Source organism: Microcaecilia unicolor, unplaced genomic scaffold (assembly GCF_901765095.1).
Source record: "Microcaecilia unicolor unplaced genomic scaffold, aMicUni1.1, whole genome shotgun sequence".
Taxonomy (NCBI): domain Eukaryota; kingdom Metazoa; phylum Chordata; class Amphibia; order Gymnophiona; family Siphonopidae; genus Microcaecilia; species Microcaecilia unicolor.
This window is the reverse complement of record NW_021963049.1, coordinates 190,416-212,409: the sequence shown is the minus strand read 5'-3', so window position 1 is coordinate 212,409 and position 21,994 is coordinate 190,416. Positions and strand designations below refer to the sequence as shown.

Below are 21,994 nucleotides of genomic sequence, written 5' to 3'. Positions count from 1 at the left end.
GAAGTGACCATCATCAAAAATAAGACCTTCAGGTCAGTTACTTCAGATGGTAGGTGTCCAGCGGCTCAAAAGGAGCTTTAATCAGCTGGGTGAGGATGACATGGAGATCCCATGACACTGTAGGGGGGTTCATGCGGGGGTTAAGTAACAACAAGCCCCTCATAAAGCAAACAAGTAAGGCTGTACAGAGATGGACTTACCCTCTAAACGATGATAAGCTCCGAGGTGGACCCTTACAGATTTGGCCTTGAGATTAGACTCAGAAAGGTGTAGAATATATTCAAGCAGTTTTGTGTAGAACAGGAGAAAGGGTCTAGGGCCTTGCCCTCACACCAGATTGCAAAGCTCCCCAATTAAAATTATATGACGTCTTAGTGGAATCTTTCCTGGAAGCAAGCCTAGTTTGGGGACAAAATTGGCATTCTCCACAGGGTTTATGCATTCCCTGCTGGTTCACAACAGGCTGAGTGAGAACGGTATGGACCAAATTGTCTTTTAAATTACGTCCGCGGCAGTGGCGTAGCCAAGGGTGGGCTTGGGTGGGCCCAGGTCCACCCACTTTGGGTTCAGGCCCACCCAGTAGCAACACATCTATAATGTGGCTGGCAGGGATTCCCAAGCCCCACCAGCCAAAATCTCCCAACAAGTGTCTCTCCTGCATACCTTGTAAGTAGCAGATCTTCGCCTGCAGTGAGCAGTGACATACATAATGCTTGCACCGGCCTCACAGCCTTCCCTCTGATGTATTTCTGTGTAGGCGGAAACAGGAAGTTGCATCAGAGGGAAGGGTGTGGGGCCAACATGAGCAGTGTGTATTAGTTGCTGCTCGCTGCTGGTGAAAATCTGATATTTAAAAGGTATACGGGAGAGGGGGGGATGTTTGAGAGACCACATGGCATGCAGGCGAGAGAAGGAGAGACCAAATCACCTGTGGGACGGGGCGAGGTTCGTCTGCCCACCCATCTTGGGCCCAGGCCCACCCAAAATTGGGTGTCTGGCTACGCCCCTGGTCCGCGGGTATACGCTATACAAGGTCGTTGTGAGAATTCAGAGTGAAGAGAAAGCACTTGCCAGTGTTTGTAAATTAATTGTGCTATTTTTGGAGCCAAAGTAGAGTAGCTCAATACACACACCATTTTATCCATCTTTTCCTTGGATTTCTCTAATAGTAATAACGCACGTTGAGTGTACCAGGCGCGTTTGTAGGCCTGGCGAATACATTTATCTGAATATCCTCTATCCTTAAGTTTAACAGACAGTTCCCCTTGCTTGTAATTTAAACGCTTCATCAGTAGTGCAAATCCTACGAAGACGTAGGAATTACCCCACGGGCAGGGACCATTTTAGTCTATGCGGATGATGACTCTCAAAGGATAATAGTGTGTTTCAATCCGTTGGTTTATGATAAACCGTGGTCTGTAATTGCCCTTGAACTTTATAAATCCAAGTGTCCAAGTACGCTGTATTACACACACTTTTTGTCATACTAGGGTTTTAAACATGGCTATGTGAGGATCCATGGGGCCTGGCGGTATCCATCTTGATTTCGGATGAAATACAGAATTATCCCATCCTGAGTTTCCTTGTTGAGAAAAATATAATCTCACTTGCAGATTACGAATGATCCGGGCCAAGTCAATACGTGTATTAAAGGCATTATGCCTCACTGTAGGTACAAATGATAAGCCACGTTCTAACACGGACATAATTTAAAAGACAATTTGGTCCATACCGTTCTCACTCAGCCTGTTGTGAACCAGCAGGGAATGCATAAACCCTGTGGAGAATGCCAATTTTGCCCCCAAACTAGGCTAATGCAACAATGGACAGACCTCAGATCACAACAAACATTTGTTTTGAGCCATCAAACAACATGCCAATCCTCTTTTGTGGTATATATTATTCAGTGCCCATGCACCCTTTAATATGTTGGACGAACCATTAGGAAGATAAAGAGCCATCTTACAGAACACAAAAGTCGATTTGACTATGAAAAATCTGACAGCACCGTTAGTGTCGCATTGTGTCCAACACGATCATAAGTTCACTGAGCTTCAGTGGTTTATTATTGACCACGTACTGCCTACAGTTAACAATCGCTTGGCGGTGTTAACCCGTTGTGAGCAAAATTGGATATATAAATTGAAGACTATTAACCCATCAAATTTGAATGAAAACATTGAGTGGAACACGATGATTTAATAGCTCCCCTTATAATTTAACAATCATACTCTTTCTTCTTCTTCTATAGTGAATTTTTTACCTTATAAAGCGTCTTTGCTCTTATGTAGTAGCTCTGCATGCAAAAGAGCTGTTTTTTGTGTGTACCGTGTTAATTAAGGCTGGTTAAAATCTCACTGAGGTACTAATCACCCCCATTTGAACTTTGCAGTGACGTCAGAAGTATTTCCAGTTTATGCTTGAGATGAGGAGCCTTTAAAAACCTGCATCAGTGCAACATGAGCATAGCTCACAAGAAGTGATGTGACGATAAGACGGCTTTATCCTGAGTGTTTGTGTGGCCTTAACCCAAGTCCCTGATGATAGATTTCTTGAAATCTGTGGTGTCGGGCATTTCCAGGGAAAGTTGACCAACTGGTCTTACACATGAGCAAATGAGGGCGAAGTGATAGTCGTCAATCAATACTGTTCAGATAAGCTTTTGTTTTTCATTTTTGTATTCTTTAATTCAGCTGAGTAGCAGTTAGCACTTTGGCACACGTATTATAGCACTTTAAAAAAACATATGAGAGTATCCTGATGAAAGAGGTGCTATGCCACTTGGCAATTACAATATTGCCTAAAAATAGTGGTTGTTGCTGAGGGCATTCTTAAAAAATGTTTCTCTAAAAATATCAAAAAAGAACTTGTTAAAGTAAAATATTTTGAAAATTTATACACATTGGTGTAGATATGTGTGGATTTATATCATTGATCAATGTGTTTCAGCAGTGAGCGTATAGTCTTGGTTCTATTTGGAGTATGATTACTTATTACCAATGACTGTGGGATTGATTTGTGACCAACAACCAAGTGCCACCTTTCCTAGAACAAATTCAACCTCTCTTTTACAAGTAGGTCATCTGGGACAGCTATGTTTACTGTGGCTATGCTCTCCTGGAGCCAGTTAAAAGTTTGCCCCTTGCTTTGACGGGAGCCAGCTGAGATTTCTGAGACCTCTGCTGCTGTGGGCAGGAGCAAGAGCTTGGGGTCACATGAGATGAGCAAGAGTGTGGAGAAAACCTCTGCTTTTGAAATTAGTAGGACCTTCATTGCCCTCCACTAGGATACTTCCTAGAAGAAGAGGTTGTAGAAGGAGTGGGCTGGGATGATGACTTGATAGTATCAGTGTGTTTCTTGAGGTCAGCAACCTCCTCTATCTTGTCACCAAAGAGATTATCACTCCAGCATGGGATGTCCACCAGCTTTGCCTGAACTGCCAGTTCTAGGTCTGAGGCACGTAGTCAGGTGATCTGCTCATTCCAATACCAATTGCAAAGGTCCTGGATGCCACAACTAAAGAATCATAGGTTGCCAAATCCATGTGCTTTCTGCACTCCTACTGCTTGGCTACTAACTGGGGAATATCTGCAGTCTTTTCAGGTAGTGGTGTGTTTACAAACTCTGCCACAATGTATCCTAAGTTCCGTAAGTGCATGCTCATGAACAGCTCATAAAAATATATGTAAGAGGGTAGTATAGCATTCTGAAAAATCTTCCTCCCAGAAGACTCTAGATTTTGAGCATCCCTCCCCAGGGGCACTGAGAAGTGAGTCTTGGAGCTCTTTTGGGCTCTTTTGAAAGCGGATTTGACCACCATAGAAAGGTGCAGGAGCTAGAGCTTCTCAAATCTGGGAGCCTTCTTATGAATAGGCTGTACAGAGAGGGGAATCTTCCATTGTTTCATCTGTACAGACTTAAGGATTCTGTGCATGGGCACTGTAAAAGCTTCCTTAGGAGAACTGTCAGAGTCAAGGATGTCCCACATCTTGGCCCTGGGTTCATCCTCAACATCCAAATGAATTGGGATGAAATGGGCCATCTCCTGCACAAACTCAGTAAAGGAGAGCTCCTCAGGGGGAGACCTTCTTCTTTCATGGGGAGGGGAAGATATTGAAAGGATACCAAGAGATCCCCCCCTTCTCTGAGAGGACCTCTGGTTCCTGATCAGACTCCCAAGGAGTGGTACAAATTAGACTCAAAGATGTCCTACTGTGGAAAAACTTGCATCTGTGCCTGGTGTGGTCTACTAGGCTGCTGGCCAGGCTCTGGGTGGGAGCATTGAGCAATGGGAGTGCTCCTGAGATTTAAGGAAACTTCCTCCTCTGAAGGATTGAATAATAACACCATCTTGATTGCTTAATCTACTCTATCACTTATGAACCATTTTGTATTTCTTACTCCGGAAATGGCAATCACCATTACGGCATTATGTAAGCCACACTGAACCTGCAAATAGGTGGGAAAATGTGGGATACAAATGCAACAAATAAATAAATAAATAAATCTTGATCAGTGCTGACCAATATCCTTCAATGCATCAGTGTTGGCGTACATTGAACAGGCAGCATAGGGCCTCCAGGATAGTTGGGTCTCTCCCAAGATCGAAGTCAACACTCTCGATGCCTTGGGATCACATTGGGCGAGGTGGTCTCCTACTTCTGGGTAGGGCCCAGATCAGCCCCTCGAGGCTGGGACCCAGCTGATAGGGTCAAGTCCCTAGCAGGCATTGGGGTTGAATTGATGACCTGGTCCCAGCTTGATATAGATTAGTGTGTATGCTCTGGCACCGTGGAGGGGGAATTGCCCACTCAGTGTGGAGGTTTCTCAGGTATCGAATATGATGATGCCAGTGCTCCCAATGCCGTGCTTCAATGGGGACTAATGCCAGTGTTTCTTGGCCTTTGCCCAACACATTACATTGGTCCTTACATGTCTTCAGGGCAGGATTGGAGGATGCCTGATGCCAATGGGTCTTATCGATGCTGATGCAGCTTCTGAAGACACGGGTGTCAATGCCATCGATGCCATAGTCAGTGGACTGGACTTTTTGATGCCAAAAATATTTTTGTACTGCTTCTCACGATGCTTAATACTTATTGATGAAAGCTGTGAACACATTTTGCAAGAAGGATTATAGTCTCGTCCCAGAAAATACAGGCACCAGGAGTGAGCATCTGTAATCATGGTCCTTTTGATCTGGAACACTTTTTAAATCGCTGGGAGATTTCTGGGACATAATGGGAAAAATAGACAAAGCAAAATCAAATGACTATTTTAAAGAAAAAAGGGGAAGTTCACCTGGCTGGGGTTTTCAAGGCCTAAAGGAGCCATGAAAAAAAACAATAAAACTTAATTTAAAAAAAACAGCCTAACAATGCTGCTGAAGAAAAAGCCCCAATGAGACAAAACAGCGCAAGCTGAGGGGAGAAGAGGAGAACATCTCTTCTCAGCTCTGTGACAATAGCAGGCAGGAAGGCACAAATACATGTATGGTAGATGCTGTCAAAAGCTTCTGGAAAAAGTGAACTGGGGGGGGGGGGGGGGGACGGGACGGGACATTTCTGTGCCATGTTCTGTCGGATGATGACAAACATATGTGAGGATATGCCGACCTGCTTGACTTCTGAGAAAGGAGCTTTATTGTAGAATCCAGAAGGTACAAGTTGCTTATTTTCAAAGCACACAGACTTGCAGTTATACAGTAACCTATAACTTTGTAAGTCTACATGCTTTGAAAATCAGCTCCATAATAAATCTTGATGAACCAATAAGTATGACAATTTCAAAGATCTAATGTGGCTGTGTTTCAGAACTCAAGTATGTACAAGCCAAAGGTACAGTGCATCAGTTAGCTGCTGGAAAAAAACACTTCAAAGGCTCAAGCATATGCATTAGCTCAATGTGACCTTTGGCTGTTATGTACTCAGAGTTCTGGACTTGAAGCAGGCGTGCTTTGCCAAAATGTGGCTGCATTGAGTTTTTAAGGTTGTCACAGTTGTTGGATCATTGACATAGATTATACCTTGTAGATTCTACAATAAAGCTCCTTTCTTGGAACTCCTGTGTTCTTGGTCTCCCATTCCTGGGTTTTCACCATTCTTTCTTGACACTGAAAAATACTTCATATAGGCATTTTACTTCAAGTGCATAAATATAAATGTATAGTTTATAATGAACATAGATGAACAGTATAAAGATTGTCAGGTAACATACAAATGTAGTATTGCAACATTTAAAATGGCATATTATATATGTGTGTGTGTATATATAAAAATAAACACACTATTTTTAATAAATATATTATGCAATTACTAACAATTTTCATCCAGCAATGCAATTTTCAGTACAGAATCATAAACATATTACTGCACATCTACATTTCTTCATGAGCAAAAGACATAAATAGTAGAATTCTGACTCAGTCATCACAGTTTATACTCAAGGTTCATTGTTTGTGGCTCTAAGGGGCCCTTTTACCAAGACGCGTACGTGCCTACGCACGTCCAACATGCGTCAACTTGAAGTTATTGCCCGGCTACAGCGAGGCCCGGGCGGTAATTTCATTTTTTACTCGCGTCCACCACGCGACCTGGAAAATAATTTTTATTTTCCTGAGCACGGAGGAAACCGGGTGGTAATCAACATTATACTTGTGTAGACGATTACCGCACGGTTACCACGTGAGACCTTACCAGTAAGTCAATGGCTGGCGGTAAGGTCTCAGACCCAAAATGGATGCGTGTCAATTTTTATTTTGCTGCACATCCATTTTTGGCAAAAATAAAAACAGGGGTGCGCACACCCAAAACACACGCCTACACTAGCGCAGCCCATTTTCGGTGCACCTTAGTAAAAGGACCCCTTAATGCATTAAAGGGAACCTGAAGCCTTTTAGGTCCTAAGACATCTCACTGCAAATGGTCTATCAGTTTGGGAAAGAATAAATATACGTATTCACACTTACAGCATTAAAGCTATGAAAAATTCCATATTTTTAATTTGGAGCTTACATAATCAGCCATATAAATGGGTCCCACCTATTTATCACTGATCTCTTTGCTAAACACCTTTTTTGTTTAGTAGATAATTATATAACTGTGTGGACTTAACTATTATTTGAAGGACATATGTATTTCTGCTTTGAAAATTACTAAAGTGAAATATGTGCACACATTTGCACCTCCTCTTTGGCATATACAGGTTTTTCAGCATTAAATTTTGTACTCATGTTCACACTTTCAAAAGTATGTGCATAAATTCAAAAATGCAAATCCTACCCCCATTCTGGCTCCAGGAATGCCTTCACTTAAGTCACTGTAAAACTTATGCACATACAAGTTGTCTGTGTTTAAATTTACCCACCTATTTAGCAGGCATTTTTACAAAAGCCTATCCCCATGGGTAAAGTACTCTTTTGGCTGCAGAAATGTTTTTGAAAATAACCCTTAACCATACTGTCATTTGGGTTAGGTTTAATCATCTTTAGTTTTTGATTCATATTTCTGTTTCATAATAGTATTTTGATCTTGAGTAACAGGAATTTGCAGTAACTGTACACTTGCTGCTTGAAATACATTTAACTTTCTTTTTCTTTTTTAAAATATAGCAGATATATGTATTGAATAATCATTAAAACAGAAATCCACACTAATCTATGATTGTCACTTTGTCGCCGTTTAGCTTTCTTCAAAGTAAAATTTAAGATAATATATTATGCATATTTTGGTAAATTACAATAAAGGCACTATCATTGTGACAGCTACAAAAGAAGTGAAATATTTTGTTATATAATGCCCCAAAGTAGCAGCAAGTTTTGTAGTTACAGATATATTTATGAAGTGTCACATAGCTGCCACTGTCATGAATTCATATAATATAAATGCAATTGCTGATACTTTTACAGTGCTATCATTTTGTTTATTAACACAAATACTATTTGTTCCAGCCTCCCAGACAAGGGTATACAAATGGGCCGTTTATATTCTGACAACTATAAAACACTAGGCTAGAACTATCTGTGTCACCAGAAGTGAATGCTTCTCTTTCCTATAAGATTTGAGGATCTGTAGTAGCACAAGAAGACTGTGGGTATGGGGCCCTTTTACTAAGCTATGTTGAGTTTTCAGCATAGTAGACAGTATTTCAAGCTATCATGTCTTAGATGCTTAGAAGCCCTTTTACTAAAGGGTTGCTGTGTGGCAAATCAGAACTACCACAGGTCTAATGTGGCCTAGCACATGGCATTTCCGGCACTACCGAAAATTGCAGAAAAATATTACCACAGGGGGTTACCAGGCGGTAATCGGGCAGCACTGCACGCTGTCCAGTTACCACTGGGTTAGCGTGGGATCTCTGTGGTATATGCTCCTCCTAAAATGGCTGTGCGGTAAGTGCAAACTTACCACATGGTCATTTCTTTTTTCAGGCTTTTTACCTGCTATGGTAAAAAGGGCCTCAGCACATGGCAAAAAAGGCCACTGCCACTAGTGTAGGGCCCCTTTTACCGCAGCTTAAAGGGCCTCTTAATGTAGGAGTGGGTGGGATCTGGGTATGACATGGGCAAGTGGAGGAGTGGCCTGCTGTCATAGCTAGCAGGTGGGTCATTACTGCATGCTAGCAGTCATGACTACTGAAAGAGGAGGCGGCCACTGCAGCTACAAAATCTGAAGTCTGTTAGTGTGGCTGCTTTCACAATAGGTGACACTGTCACTGGGTCGATTCCCCTCCCCTGATACTCTTATTTAAGTTTGCCCCATCCCTCCAGGCAAAGCTTCCTCTCCCAGGTTTTACATAAGGTCATCATTGTAGGTCAGTGTTCTGACTCCTAGTAGTAGCCTTCCAGTACTACCACTAGGGGTCACCTTTCCATATCAGTCATGAGCATGGTGGGAAAACTGCTATCAAAATGTTGTTCTGAATGCTGTGGCTCTACATTTTGTGAAAGTGAGAGTGAGATGCTGTTTGGATTTATGGTGGCGGTACGTAGCTTCAAATTTATTACATGGGTAATGAAGAGTTAGTTGAGAATTTTAATATGGTATTTCACGCTTTTGAGAGAAACAGTCTAAATGGTTTTGACTATATCCTGGTCAATATTCAGCCAACGGCACTCAGCATTTTTTTTTTTAAACGCTGACCACAGCAGGCAGGGCCAGTGCTAGACATGATGAAGCCCAGAGCAGACACTATGGAGGGGGCCCCAAAGCTTGCTTGCAGATTGCCCCCCTTTCAATTTCAGGCAAATTTGGGGCCCCCAGTGACATGGGGGCCCAGGGTAATTGCCATATTTGCCTACCCCTAACGCTGTCCATGGCAGTGGCCAAAATTAGGCCCAGATATTCAATGCCAAGCCAATATCTGAGACCATGCAGCATATGCTGGCCACCAAATCTTATGCAGGTCCCGGATGATATTCAGCTGGTATGCACATAAGATACTAATGCAGGCCCTAGCTGATTATCTACCAGGATCAGCAAAAGAGGAAGCAGTGTCACCACCCCTTTCTCTCTGATCCCAATCCCCCTCCTTTCCACTTTGAAGAGCCCCTGAACAGACCTTCCCCCACCCCTTGGGCCTACTTTTGATAGCCCTTGTGGTCTAGCAGGTGTTAAGGGCAGGAGCAATGCCCACCCACTCCTGCCTGTTGTGGCTCTGGCCTCAAATTGGCTGCCATGACATCTAGCGGCAGCCTCGTGGTACTAGTCAATACCGCAAGACTGCCGACAGAAGTCGAAGTGGCCATTTTAGGGCTTGAGCTTCAAGAGTCATAAGCAAGTGGGCATTGCCCTTAGGACCCCACAGACCACCAGAGTTATCAAACATAGGCCCTGCAAGGGGCCTACAGGGATGGAGAGTCTGGTCAGGGGACTCTTCTTGACTTTGGGATGGAAGGGTGATCAGAACTGAGCAGAGGGAATGGGCACCAGAAACATCTCAGGCTGCTACCCAGAAATTATCCTGGCACTTGCTGATATTTTGTGCAAGTGCTCGGATAGCTAACTGGGCAAAGATAGGACTGCTTTTTATGTGACTCTATCTGCTTGGTTAACTATGAAGGCACCTTTACATAATATTACCGTCACCTGTATTATTAATGGCTCCTCCCCCCAACTCTGCCCCCATAATGCTCTTCGCCTTCCTGGTATCCGTTTGCCTGGTTAGTGCCGATGTTCAGCGCCACTGCCCAGTTAAGTGTCACTGAATATTAGTGGCCAGTCTGCTGAGAGCAAGTTAAGAGGGCAGGAGCCTCTCTTGCCCACTTAAATTGCTTTGAGTATTGACCCCATAGATTTTATGTTAAAGCTTTCGATGAGGGCCGGTAGAAAAAGATTGCGAGAGATATATCAAGTGACATAACTTTAGGATAAGAGAGATATATGAACAGTGTGTGTCTGATATTAATAAGAGTTTGACCAGGTTCCTGCCCAGTTGAACCCTGGTATGCAAGCCGACATCTGATATTCAGCAGCACTAAACCAGTCAGTACAGTTGAATATGTACAATAAGCAGGACTTGGGTGTAATCATATGTGATGATCTTAAGGGGCCAAACAGGTAGAAAAGGTGACAGCGAAAACTACAAGGATGCTTGGGTGCATAGGGAGAGGAATGGCCAGTAGGAAAACGGAAGTGATGATGCCCCTGTAAAAGACTGGTGAGATCACATTTAGAATATTGTGCACAATTCTGGAGACCGCACCTTCAAAAACATATAAAAAGAGATGGAGTCAGTCCAGAAGGCGGCTACTAAAATGGTCATTGATCTATATCACAAAGTATATGGGACAGACTTAAAGATCTCGATATGTATATTTTGGAAGAAAGGCGGAGGGGGGAGATATGATAGAGATATGTAAACACCTATGCGGCATAAATGCAATTGAAAGGAAGCTCTGGAATGAGGGGGCAAAAGATGGTGAAAGGGGATAGATTCAGAAGTAACCTGAGGAAATACTTCTTCATGGAAAGGGTGGTGAATTCGTGGAACTACCTCCCGGTGGAAGTGGTGGAGATGAAAACAGTATCTGAATTCAAGAAAGCTTGGGACAAGTACATAAGATCTCTAAGGAAGTGATAAGGAAAGTAGATGGCATGGATGGGCAGACTGAATAGGCCATATGGTCTTTATCTGCCTATATTTTTCTCTGTTTCAGTCCCTTCTATAGGAGCACTGGGCTGGTGGTAGATCTCTTGCCAGTCAGGCACTATTGGAGGGAGGGATGTTGGGGCAGTGCTTCTCTACCTCTTTCCAGCTTTGGTATGTCCTACTCATCTGGACTAGTCTAGCAGGATAAGGAAGGCAAAATGTGTTCTTACCTGCTGATTTCCTTTCCTTCAGTCTGGCTAGGCCAGTCCAGGACCCACTTGGGAAGAATGCAATTGGACTTATTTATTTTGGACTCTATTATGGTCTAGGGTGTCAATACATATCTCAGGATTCCCTGAGGATAGTTTTGGGAAGGAATTTCTTGGTCCTCTAGGGAATGAAACCAGCATGTGGTTTTGTAACCTGAGGAAATACTTCTTCAGGGAAAGGGTGGTGAATTCGTGGAACTGCCTCCCGGTGGAAGTGGTGGAGATGAAAACAGTATCTGAATTCAAGAAAACTTGGGACAAGTACATAGGATCTCTAAGGAAGTGATAGGGAGAGTAGATGGCATGGATGGGCAGACTGAATAGGCCATATGGTCTTTATTGCCTATATTTTTCTCTGTTTCAGTCCCTTCTATAGGAGCGCTGGGCTGGTGGTAGATCTCTTGCCAATCAGGCACTATTGGGGGGACGGATGTTGGGGCAGTGCTTCTCAACCTCTTTCCAGCTTTGGTAAGTCCTACTCATCTGGACTAGTCTAGCAGGATAAGGAAGGCAAAATTTGTTCTTACCTGCTGATTTCTTTCCTTCAGTCTACCAGTACAAAACAGGGCTAAATTTAAAACTCTATGTTTGATCTTCAAGGCCCTTAAAGGAAATGGCCCCGAGTACCTGAAGAATAGGATGATCCTCTACACACTGCCAAGGACACTTAGGTCCTCTCAAGTATTATCACTAACCACACTCTCTCCAAAAGACATTACACGATGTGATATGCGCAAGCGATCCTTCTCCGGAGTAGCCCCCACACTCTGAAATGCACTGCCTCAAAGGCTCTGCTTAACACAAGACTATCTCTACTTCAGGAAGCAGGTGAAAGCTTGGCTCTTCAACCAGGCCTTTAATGGAAGAAGTAAATAACTTGTTAGTCTCACTCACACACAGCATGACACGTTTATCCACTCCTACACTAGCTGACATATTTAACCATCTCTCTGACCTCACGTGCAACTTTCTTTAAATTAGTCACTTACTTTCTAACTCTTCTTACTCTCTTACCTATCTATATGTTACAATTTTGCTTTACCCTTCACTATCAATTAAAATGTTCTCTTAAGTATTGTGTTGACATTGTAAGTAGTATACTATGCCATACTTTGTATTGTTACTTGAATATTTTTACTGCTGTAATTGCCTATTGCTCATGTTTGATCTATTCTTACTGTACATCGCCTTGAGTGAATTCCTTCAAAAAGGCGGTAAATAAAGCCTAACAAATAAATAAATAAATATTCAGTGAGAAATTGCTGGTTATCTCAAGTTTAATATTGCCTGTTAATCAATATAACCAGTTATCTGCTAAGCACTGATATAACTGGGTATCCACTAATATTCAGCACATTGCCAGCTAATTTTTAGCAGGTACATCTTTGGCCGGTTTAAACTTGATGGGCCAGTGTGAATATCGGCTTGGCTGGTTATGTTTAAACTGGCCAAAAATAAAGTGGATATTAATGCCGGTCACCGGAAATGGCCTGGCACTGACTATCGAGGCTCAGTGCTGGCCAAGGAAGTCAGCCTGCCTAACTCTCGCTGCTGAATATCGGGCCCTATGACTCTTATTGTATTATAGAATATTATAATTGTATCAAAGTAATTCTGTTATTCTGCGGATGTTAAAACCGATGCATTATGTTTATTCATTGTGTTGACTTCTTCTGTTTCATTATAGTTATGGTTCTATTCTATAGCATTGTTTCTCTCGGGAGAAATGTTTCCAAATGGGTTATTACCGTGCTTACCATTACAATAATGAACCTTAGGTTCCAGGGCTGTACCACCACTTATACTGGTGTTATCACTGAATTGTCTGCTTTTCTCTGTCTTCCATCTGTTGGTACAGGGGACACAATCAACTCATCTGGACTGGTCATGGGAGACTCTTGGAAAGGAAATTAGCAGGTAAGAACAAATTTCTCCTTATGACAGTCCTCAAATTTCATCAAATGAAGGCAATTTATCAAAATGGAACACATTGCAAGCACCTTCCTGCTCTCTAGTAAAATTTGCACCTTTAAAAGAAATCAGAATCCTGAAGAATGCAAAATTTTAAACACAATAAATTTCTTTCTGGCAACCAGTTATCAGATTCTGGCTATAAGATATGCTAGTTTCTCCGGTAGAAGAACCTCCAATATGGAGGCCTTCAGAAAGTGTGTTGGGATGCCCTGAAGTAACAGCATGCAGTTTGCTGATTCCAATGATTTTCACATATTTTCCTAATTAAAAATTGCATATCAGTGATATTTGAATATTTCACTTAAGTTCCAAATTTTAACAGTGATATAGATATCAAATCAAACCTCACTGAAGGATTAAAATCTGTTTGACATCAAGCCATTGATTGAAAGGCAATACATGTCCTTAAATTAATTTTACAAGGACTGAAGTGATAAATCATCATCACAATGCTGTAAGTTTAGCTGTGGAAAGATCTGCATGGGAGAACATCCTTTAAGTTCATTTGGAATGCCTTTCACTTTAGGATTACACTATTATAGCAGAACACAATTAGTCATGAAGTACTTCCATGAACCCCAATCAGGCACAGCTGTAAATAATACACATAATAATTTAAAATATAAAGTACAAACCTCAAGATCAGTAACTGACCTGTCTTTCATAATGCAAAAATGCATAGAAAAATGTTTCCTTCATAACATTACAAATCATACACTGGATAGTGTTTCTGACAAAGTAATTGCAAGACAAAAGATAAAACAATGGGGAAAAGAAACAATCTTAATACTTGAAGATAATTTTAGTGAGACTTGAACCTGGGATATAACAAGTGCTGACAAAGGAACATGAGAGGCTAAAGTTGGGCTGTCAGAGTTTATGAGTGAATCAATCCTTTCTGCTTCCTTATTGCAGGCTTCAATCTAAAAAAAAAATATATATATATACATTATCAGGACATTTAAAGGCATAAATTAAAAATAATACAGTTGGACAAAATCATGAGGGATCGTTATTAAGACGTGGAGAAAGCTGGGCTTTTTACTGTACCTTAATTTACCATGGGAGTGACTGACCTGTGGTAGCTCAGTACAGCAGGTTAATCACTGTGCTGTATATGGATAACACCGCTTGTAATCAACCTTGTAAGCAGTGTTATTCACATTACTTGGGAAAATCAAGCTACTAAGCTGTGCTGACCCCCACTCCTGATGCCTCTAAACAATTTCCCTTCTCCTGATGACACCCAATTACAACTGAGTAGCCCCCAAACAATTATCCCTTCCTCCCTCCCATAGCCCCCACCCACGCCCACTTACCTTGCAAAATCCTTGGGCAGGAGCAATCCCCTATTGCTTCTAGGGGTAGTCTCATGGTACTACTGCTAGGGGGTCAAAATGTCATATAAGAGCATTTTGCTCAAAGTACCTTTTATGGAAGATTGCCCCCTAGTGGTAGTACTGTGCGACTGCTGATAGGGGTTGCTGGCACCATTTTGAACCCAGCACCAGCAGAGACAGGAGCAACCTAGGATTCTCCTATTGTGCCCTCAACTTGACACCAGGTATTTTGCAAGGTAAGTAAGCCTTTGGGGGGTGTCTATGGGACAGTGGGGGTTTTGGGGAAAGGGAGGTGGGTGGGGCAAGGGGATAATTGATTGGGGAGGGGGCTGTGACTGGGGAGTTATTGGGAGGGGGTTTTGATTGAAGTTGCATTGGAAAGAAGTTGTGATTGTGGGGGGAGGAGGGGAGGGGTTCATCAGCAGTTTGGGTTATGGTAATATAATGCATTATTATTCTAATGCACCTCAACAAACTACCCTCAAATGCATTACAGTGCTATAAACTATTGACTGACAAATAATGAGGGATTAATATTCAGCCCACAGTAGTCGGTGTTTTTTAAGCTGCGTATAGCTGTGTGCTGAACTGAACCTGGATATTCAGTATTGGGTCATAGAAGCTAAGCACATACTGGTTACTATTCAGATCAATGCATGGTTAGCTTGGTGGATAAAGTTAGGACAGACTTTTTGTTGTCCTAACTTTATTTGCTTACTTAACCAGTAAGCAGACGGAAAATTGATGTTATCCAGCTCTGTCCATGGACTGCCCTGGCACTAACAGGGCAGTACCTGAGTGATCACAAGCAATATTTGCCTGCAGTACCTGTTTAAGTGCTGCTGAATATTGCCAGCTAGCCAGTTCAGTGGGTTTAAATGGGTAAGAGCCTCTCTTGCTCAGTTATATCCTTTTGAATACTGATCCTTGATTATTTTATGGGGTTAATACTGAAAAATATGTATCTGGTTAGCTTCAGGAACTAAACAACAACTGTTTCGTTTTTAAACTTGCTGGGCTGCTAAATGGATAATGTATAGCAAGATATTTTGGTATCCAGTCAAAAGTTACCTATTTAAAATTAGGATGAATTGGAGGTGTTGTAGGGAAGGTTTAAAATTCAGCTGGACAGTAACTTCAATATTCAGTCGCTACCCAGCTAGGTATAGCAGGCTTAAGATAGCTGGATAAAGACACTTGAGTATCTTTTTGCAACTATATTCAGGGGTATTCACTTATTCTAATAACTTTTCAAATATCTGGTTAGAAATAACCAAATATCTGGCTAGTTTTAATAAGTCACAGCTTATCCTTGGGGGTTATTAGCATTGATTCTTGCTACTTTTTGGGATTCCACTTATGACCTGGATTGGTCACTGTTATTAACAGGATACTGAACTAAATGGACCATTGGTTGGATCCAGTACGGCGATTTGAATTTTCTGATGGTATAATATAGCTGAATATTGTTCCTTAACTTTCTATCAGTCACCCCTAAAGAACACATTCCTTTTCACCAATAATTTGATATATATAGGATTACATTTCCCCTGCCAAAGAAAACATTAATTCTCCAGCTAAAGAACAAAGAAGAAGTTCCATATTTTTATTTCCCCCTTGCCTTCGATTCTTCATGACTATCCCAATCAAAAGTCTGGAGTTCAAGTTTTTGGGCAGCCCTATATACCACCTCTCATTTATAAAATATATCCACTATATTGTGATTATAAGAGCATCATACTCAAATTCAAAGGATATTAACCTATATGAATAAACATTGGTATATGGAAATTTTGATCAGGCACCCACATTCAAAAATATCTTTTAAATATTTGTTTAGTGACAGGACCTCAGCAATACATTTTCCAGTATGTTGGCTTCATCAACAACTACCCAGCAAGGCTCAGGTATCCTGCCCAGTACTACAATGAAAACATACTACTTTAGCATGAACTGTAATACAAGATCTTTTAACACACAGAGATTGGGAGCCAAACAGTTAACTACCCACAGGTAAAGTGAACCATGAGATTTGGAAATCCTGCTTTGCTACTGTTTAAAATACTAAACAAAACGTACTGTACTTACCACAACTCTGTTTATTAATATTGCAAGTTGGGCACACACTAGACTTGGCCATGACACATTCTAGTTCACTACTTCGTCTCTCAGTAGTTCTGATATGGTCTGATCACTTTATTAATTTCTCTCTAACCCTGCTGTTGATCCTGGACTCAAATACAATAGTTTACAAACTCACTATATTAGGCGTTTCACAGGCTTAAAGTCTCTGTTACAGTTCCATAGGCTAGTATTTAAAGGGGCTATTTTAAAATTAACATAATATCAGTATAAAGCACAGTTAATCACAGGAAACCTCAGTTTAGACTTTAGCATAGCCTAGTATATAACTAGCAATCTTAGAGGCCTTTAGTTTATAGGGGACTTAGTTTACATATTCCTACTCCATTAGAAACTTAAGAAATCACCAATAATAAGATGCAGTCCAGCAGTGAGATGGGGCCTATCTAGTTGTTTGCACCGAGTGTCACATATTTCATTACTTCTTAGTTGCAAAGAGCTCCTAGCACTCAAAGAATGGGTCTGATCTCTGGAGGCTAGAGTAGCGGAGCTGAGGCAAAGAGGTTTATAGAGGAGGCCTATAGGGACATAGTAGAGAAGTCCCACCTCCAGTCTGGAAACCTATGTGCTGCCATTAAAGAGAAAGGTCAACTGAAGTGAGAGAGGAAGTGATCCTGTTGCCAGGACCTTCCCTCCAGGGGATGCAATATCTTCTCACACTGAGGATGTATCTCTAGTGGCTTCTACGGTCATTTTAGTTGGAGATTTGATCATTAGGCATACAGATAGTTGTGTAACTAGTGGACATGAGGATCACTTGATCACTTGCCTGCCTGGTGCAAAGGTGGTGGATCTCACACATCACTTAGATAAGATTTTAGACAGTACTGGGCAGGAGCCTGGTACATCTGGGTATCAATAGCATAGGAAAATGTGGGAGGTTCTGGAAACCAAATTTAGGCTCAGAGGTAGAAAGCTCAAATCAAGAACCTCCAGGGTAGCGTTTTCAGAAATGCTCCCGTTCCATGCATGTAGGAGTAAAAGGCACTATATGCAGCACTACATACTACTATATAACAATGTTATATAGAATTAATACATGGCACCTTCCCGCATTACCAACCTGATACTAAAATACAGACTTTGGCTAACTTCATCTTTCACTGCCAAGGCCTGTTGCTTGTTAAACCTCAGACTGGTGTGTAATCTGCAAGAACATTGCAAAACATTACTAAGGCTGCTGGTGGATGAGGAGAATAACCACATTACATCATCACAAGGGGAATTTACAAGCTCGTGTTGCAGACTTTGAGGCTCGTCCTCACCCAAGAAATTTACTGGTTTACTTGAATGATTACTTTAGGGTTAAAGTGCCCTTCAACGTGGTGCCAGTGAGACAATATTGTGGACCCTCAAGCCACAACTTCTGAGACAAAGTTGTTGTGCATCGACAGCAAGGCCAAGAATACACATCACCAACCCAGCCTGCAATTTCTGCCTAAAAGCAGCTCATGTTGGAGGAAAAGGTTGATTGCTGTTTTTGCTTCAATCTGATCTGAAGTGCTGTCCCAGCTCTGCCTGTTTGACTCACGTGCCTGAGGAACACCTTGACACCAGCTAGACGCTGTGTCACATCTCTGCCCAGGTTGTATAGTTGCTGCTCGGGGGTTAGGATAATGGGCTGAACTAGAAGCCTACTTTAGGCTGAATAAACATACAGTTACAACAACCAAAAAAAAAAAAAAGATCTATTACACAAATAAGAATAAAGAATATCTTAAGTGAACACTGGTGTATTGGTGAAAAAAATACAGGAAATATTAAATACATGAAACATTAAGTACACTTTTTTATCTTTTTTTTAAAATCTTTTCTTTCAAAAATAAGGAGGAAAAGACCTCATAAAGACCGTTGTCAACGATACTGAGGCTCTAGTTCAAATGTAGCCAGCTAACATTGTGCTCAGTCAAAATGTCATCATAGGTCTAAAAACCTCCAAAAATGTTTGATAGCTTCAAAAACATCCAAACTTTAATCTGCAACTATATAAACTATCAAACATATAATGTAGCAAAAATCCAAAATAGCAAAAATAGCAAAATCGCACTTAACTTTGGGCACTGATTTGTGCTCTGTTTAGAGTTGTTAGCACTGCCGAGTCTTCAAACAATCATGTCCATTGTAGTCATCATGAGAGTGGAGGAGTGGCCTAGTGGTTAGGGTGGTGGACTTTGGTCCTGGGGAACTGAGTTTGATTCCCACTTCAGGCACAGGCAGCTCCTTGTGACTCTGGGCAAGTCACTTAACCCTCCATTGCCCCATGTAAGCCGCATTGAGCCTGTCATGAGTGGGAAAGCGCGGGGTACAAATGTAACAAAAAAAATTGTGCAGCGTTACAATTCCTTCTTGAAGGTCGGCTGAGATCCCAACGGGGACCTGTTTCACAGACGGCTTCTTCTGGAGACCTTGCCACACAAAATAGACCCGAAGTTAAATATATTGAACTTCCATCTTCTCCTCTGGGCTTTGGGCATCAGGTACATCTTCCTCACAGTCTTGAACCTCCTCTGTTCTGGGATACTCCTGGACTTCCATGGATTCACTCACTGGATGATTCTTACTGCTTCTTCCTCTCCCCAGATCCTCTGCATTTCAGCTGCTTTAATACTGTTTTTCACATACAGTTACTTCTCCACCGTTTCAACCATCTCTGTCTTTCCTAAATAGATTATAGCCTGGTATTTTTGCATTCTATTTATGGGAGTCCTTGAACCATGTCTCCGTGATAGAAACAGTATCTAAGACTGCCTGTAACATCAGGGCTTGCAGATCACAAACTTTACTGCATAGACCACCAGCATTTGTGCTCATTGCTTTCCAGTTATATATTGTCTTTCTCATCTTCTATCTTTCTGTCTAGTCTCCCCATCTACCTTGTTGCTCATATGCGAGTTGCCAAGATGGTTTATTTTAATATTTTATGTTTATTTAAAATTTGATATACCACCTTTTCTAATAAAAGGTCAAGGAGGTTAACAAGTAAAATTAATTAGCAAATATTAAAATCAAGAAAGGAAATCCACTGTGTAATAGGAAAGCAATCACTCATATACCAATCAATTAAAAATATATAATATAAAACATAAGTCTACAGAAATCTAAAACACAGGAAGACAACGGTGTCTTAAGGATGCTTTAACAGGCCCAATATTCTGCACTCAGGACACAGACACATTACAAGCAAGTTGAAAAAAATGAGTCTTCAGAAAACTGAAATTTAGTAAGGGACAATTCTGCTCTGATGTTAGATGGTAAATTATTCCAGAGACTCAGAGCCAGGAAAAAAAATGCTGATCTGGTCGACTCATAGTGGGCAAATTTAGGAGAAGGTATAACTATGATGAAAACCTAAAGCGCAGAAGGTATGAATAGATAAGTAGGGGATGACGTATGAAGAAAGACATAACACATACGAAGGGAAAAAGACCTATTCTTCAATAACACATCAAAATGTCAAAAATAAGGAAATAGGTAGCACAGCAAACAGTACTCCCTAACAAATCCACAACACCAATTCTATAATGCAGAGTAGGAAGACATTAGTTATTCAAATGTAAGGTACTGGACCTCTCACAGCGCCCAGCTGTCCCAAGTCCTAGCCTTGTATGAATCATATCATATGTCACTCCAACCTCCACCCTGCTTAAATATTTCTGATTAAAAATTCTAAAAAAACCTTTATTGAAAAGCACATTCACAAACAGCATAAGCAAAATAAAAAACAAACAAATGTGCAGTCACGTATCTTTAATTCTGAAAGTGCAGTGTCGACTCCAAATCACACATCAGGCATTGTATTTTGGAGATGTTTTATTGACTATGTCTTTCTGTTATGGTTAGGAACTGTATCTCAGCTTTATTCATTTTTTGAATGGATGAATACTTCTTTTGACACTTCTCACATGCATTTTTGGGATTTGATGGTTCGTCGCATTCCTAAAGCCTTTGCATATGCTATTTTCCACAAGCCCACTGACAAACACACTGTTACATTTTTCTGTCATTCCCATAAATTACAGGAGGGGGGACCCCTTATGGCCTATTTTTGAGATTAAGATATATTTGTTATACTGTTTCAGAATTTAAACATCAAGCAGCTGACCTTTCTCAGCATTTTTTGGATGGGGGTACCCTTTTTCCATCTTAAAGAAGGCTTATAAGCAGGCCTGTTAGGCTGAGAGGTCTTATTTATTATTACCTGTGAAAGGAGAATGTACCGGCAGAGTAAAGTGTGTTTTACCCTATTCTCCTTTGGCACATAAAGTTCAGTCTGCCATTTTACAGCACTAGCATGCACTTCGGTTACATCATTGCTTTCAAGCTCGCCCCCTTTTTGCCTTTAAACAGGGCAGAAATTTGAGTGACTTTTTGGTGCCCTCGTATTTGCTGCCTCTGGATAGTGTTCATGTTGAGCAACATTTAAGTCACTATCCATATGGTCAATGCAGTGTTTGCAGTTTATTGTTTTCTAGGTCACATCTGATATTAGGGGATTTTTCATATTCCCTACGTTTTGTATCATCTTGTCAGACCTCCCAAGTAGTATATGTGATTTGGTGTCCCTGTGACCTCTTGTATGTAGGGAAAACAATGCATCCCCTTAAGAATCGCACTATTGAATACCTGTTACGTCTGTGCTCACCTCGCCCTCTGGTGGCCAGAACCGGTGGCTGATATGGACTATCACCCGTTCCAGACTTTGGCCCAGTCCAGTCCAGATCTTCCAGGCTGCCGGATTTGTCTGTCTTGTTTGACCCTGCACAGCTCCTGTAGTGGCCTGGTGATTGCTGCAGCTGAGCCTCAGTTGCTGCTGGGCTTTAGCCAATTGGAATCTCTCTGCCTTTGCATCATCTAAGATTCCAAATGGCTAATAAGCCCAGCGGCAACTGAGGCTCAGCTGCAGCAATCACCAGGCCACTACGGAAGCTGTGCAGGGTCAAACAAGACAGACACCTGGTATGTTGGTGCTTGTTGCACTTCAGCCTGAGTTTGTTTCCTTGTTCTAGTTTCTTGCCTGACGTTCTTGCCTGTTTCTAGTTAGTCTATGTTTAGTTTAGGGTTTGCTTGTTTCTTAGTCTTGCTCCTTGTTTGTAGTTCTTTGTGTAGTGCTTAGGCTTCTGTGTTGTCTGTCTTCAGTGGCTGCTTGCAGCTTTTAGTTCTTTCCCTTGATTGTCAGTGTTT

The 21,994-nt window shown here is 41.5% G+C and overlaps 1 protein-coding gene across 1 annotated transcript in view; it reads right to left on the bottom strand.

Moving 5' to 3' along the window:
- LOC115458839 (reversion-inducing cysteine-rich protein with Kazal motifs-like) overlaps positions 1 to 21,994 on the bottom strand; it is a gene marked incomplete at its 5' end in the record, with an annotated part of 203,992 nt that overhangs the window by 18,951 nt on the left and 163,047 nt on the right. Inside the window, one exon of the mRNA XM_030188665.1 lies at positions 14,111 to 14,254. Within this exon, the coding sequence (XP_030044525.1) occupies positions 14,111 to 14,254 (144 nt within the window). The remainder of the gene's footprint in view (positions 1 to 14,110; positions 14,255 to 21,994) is intronic.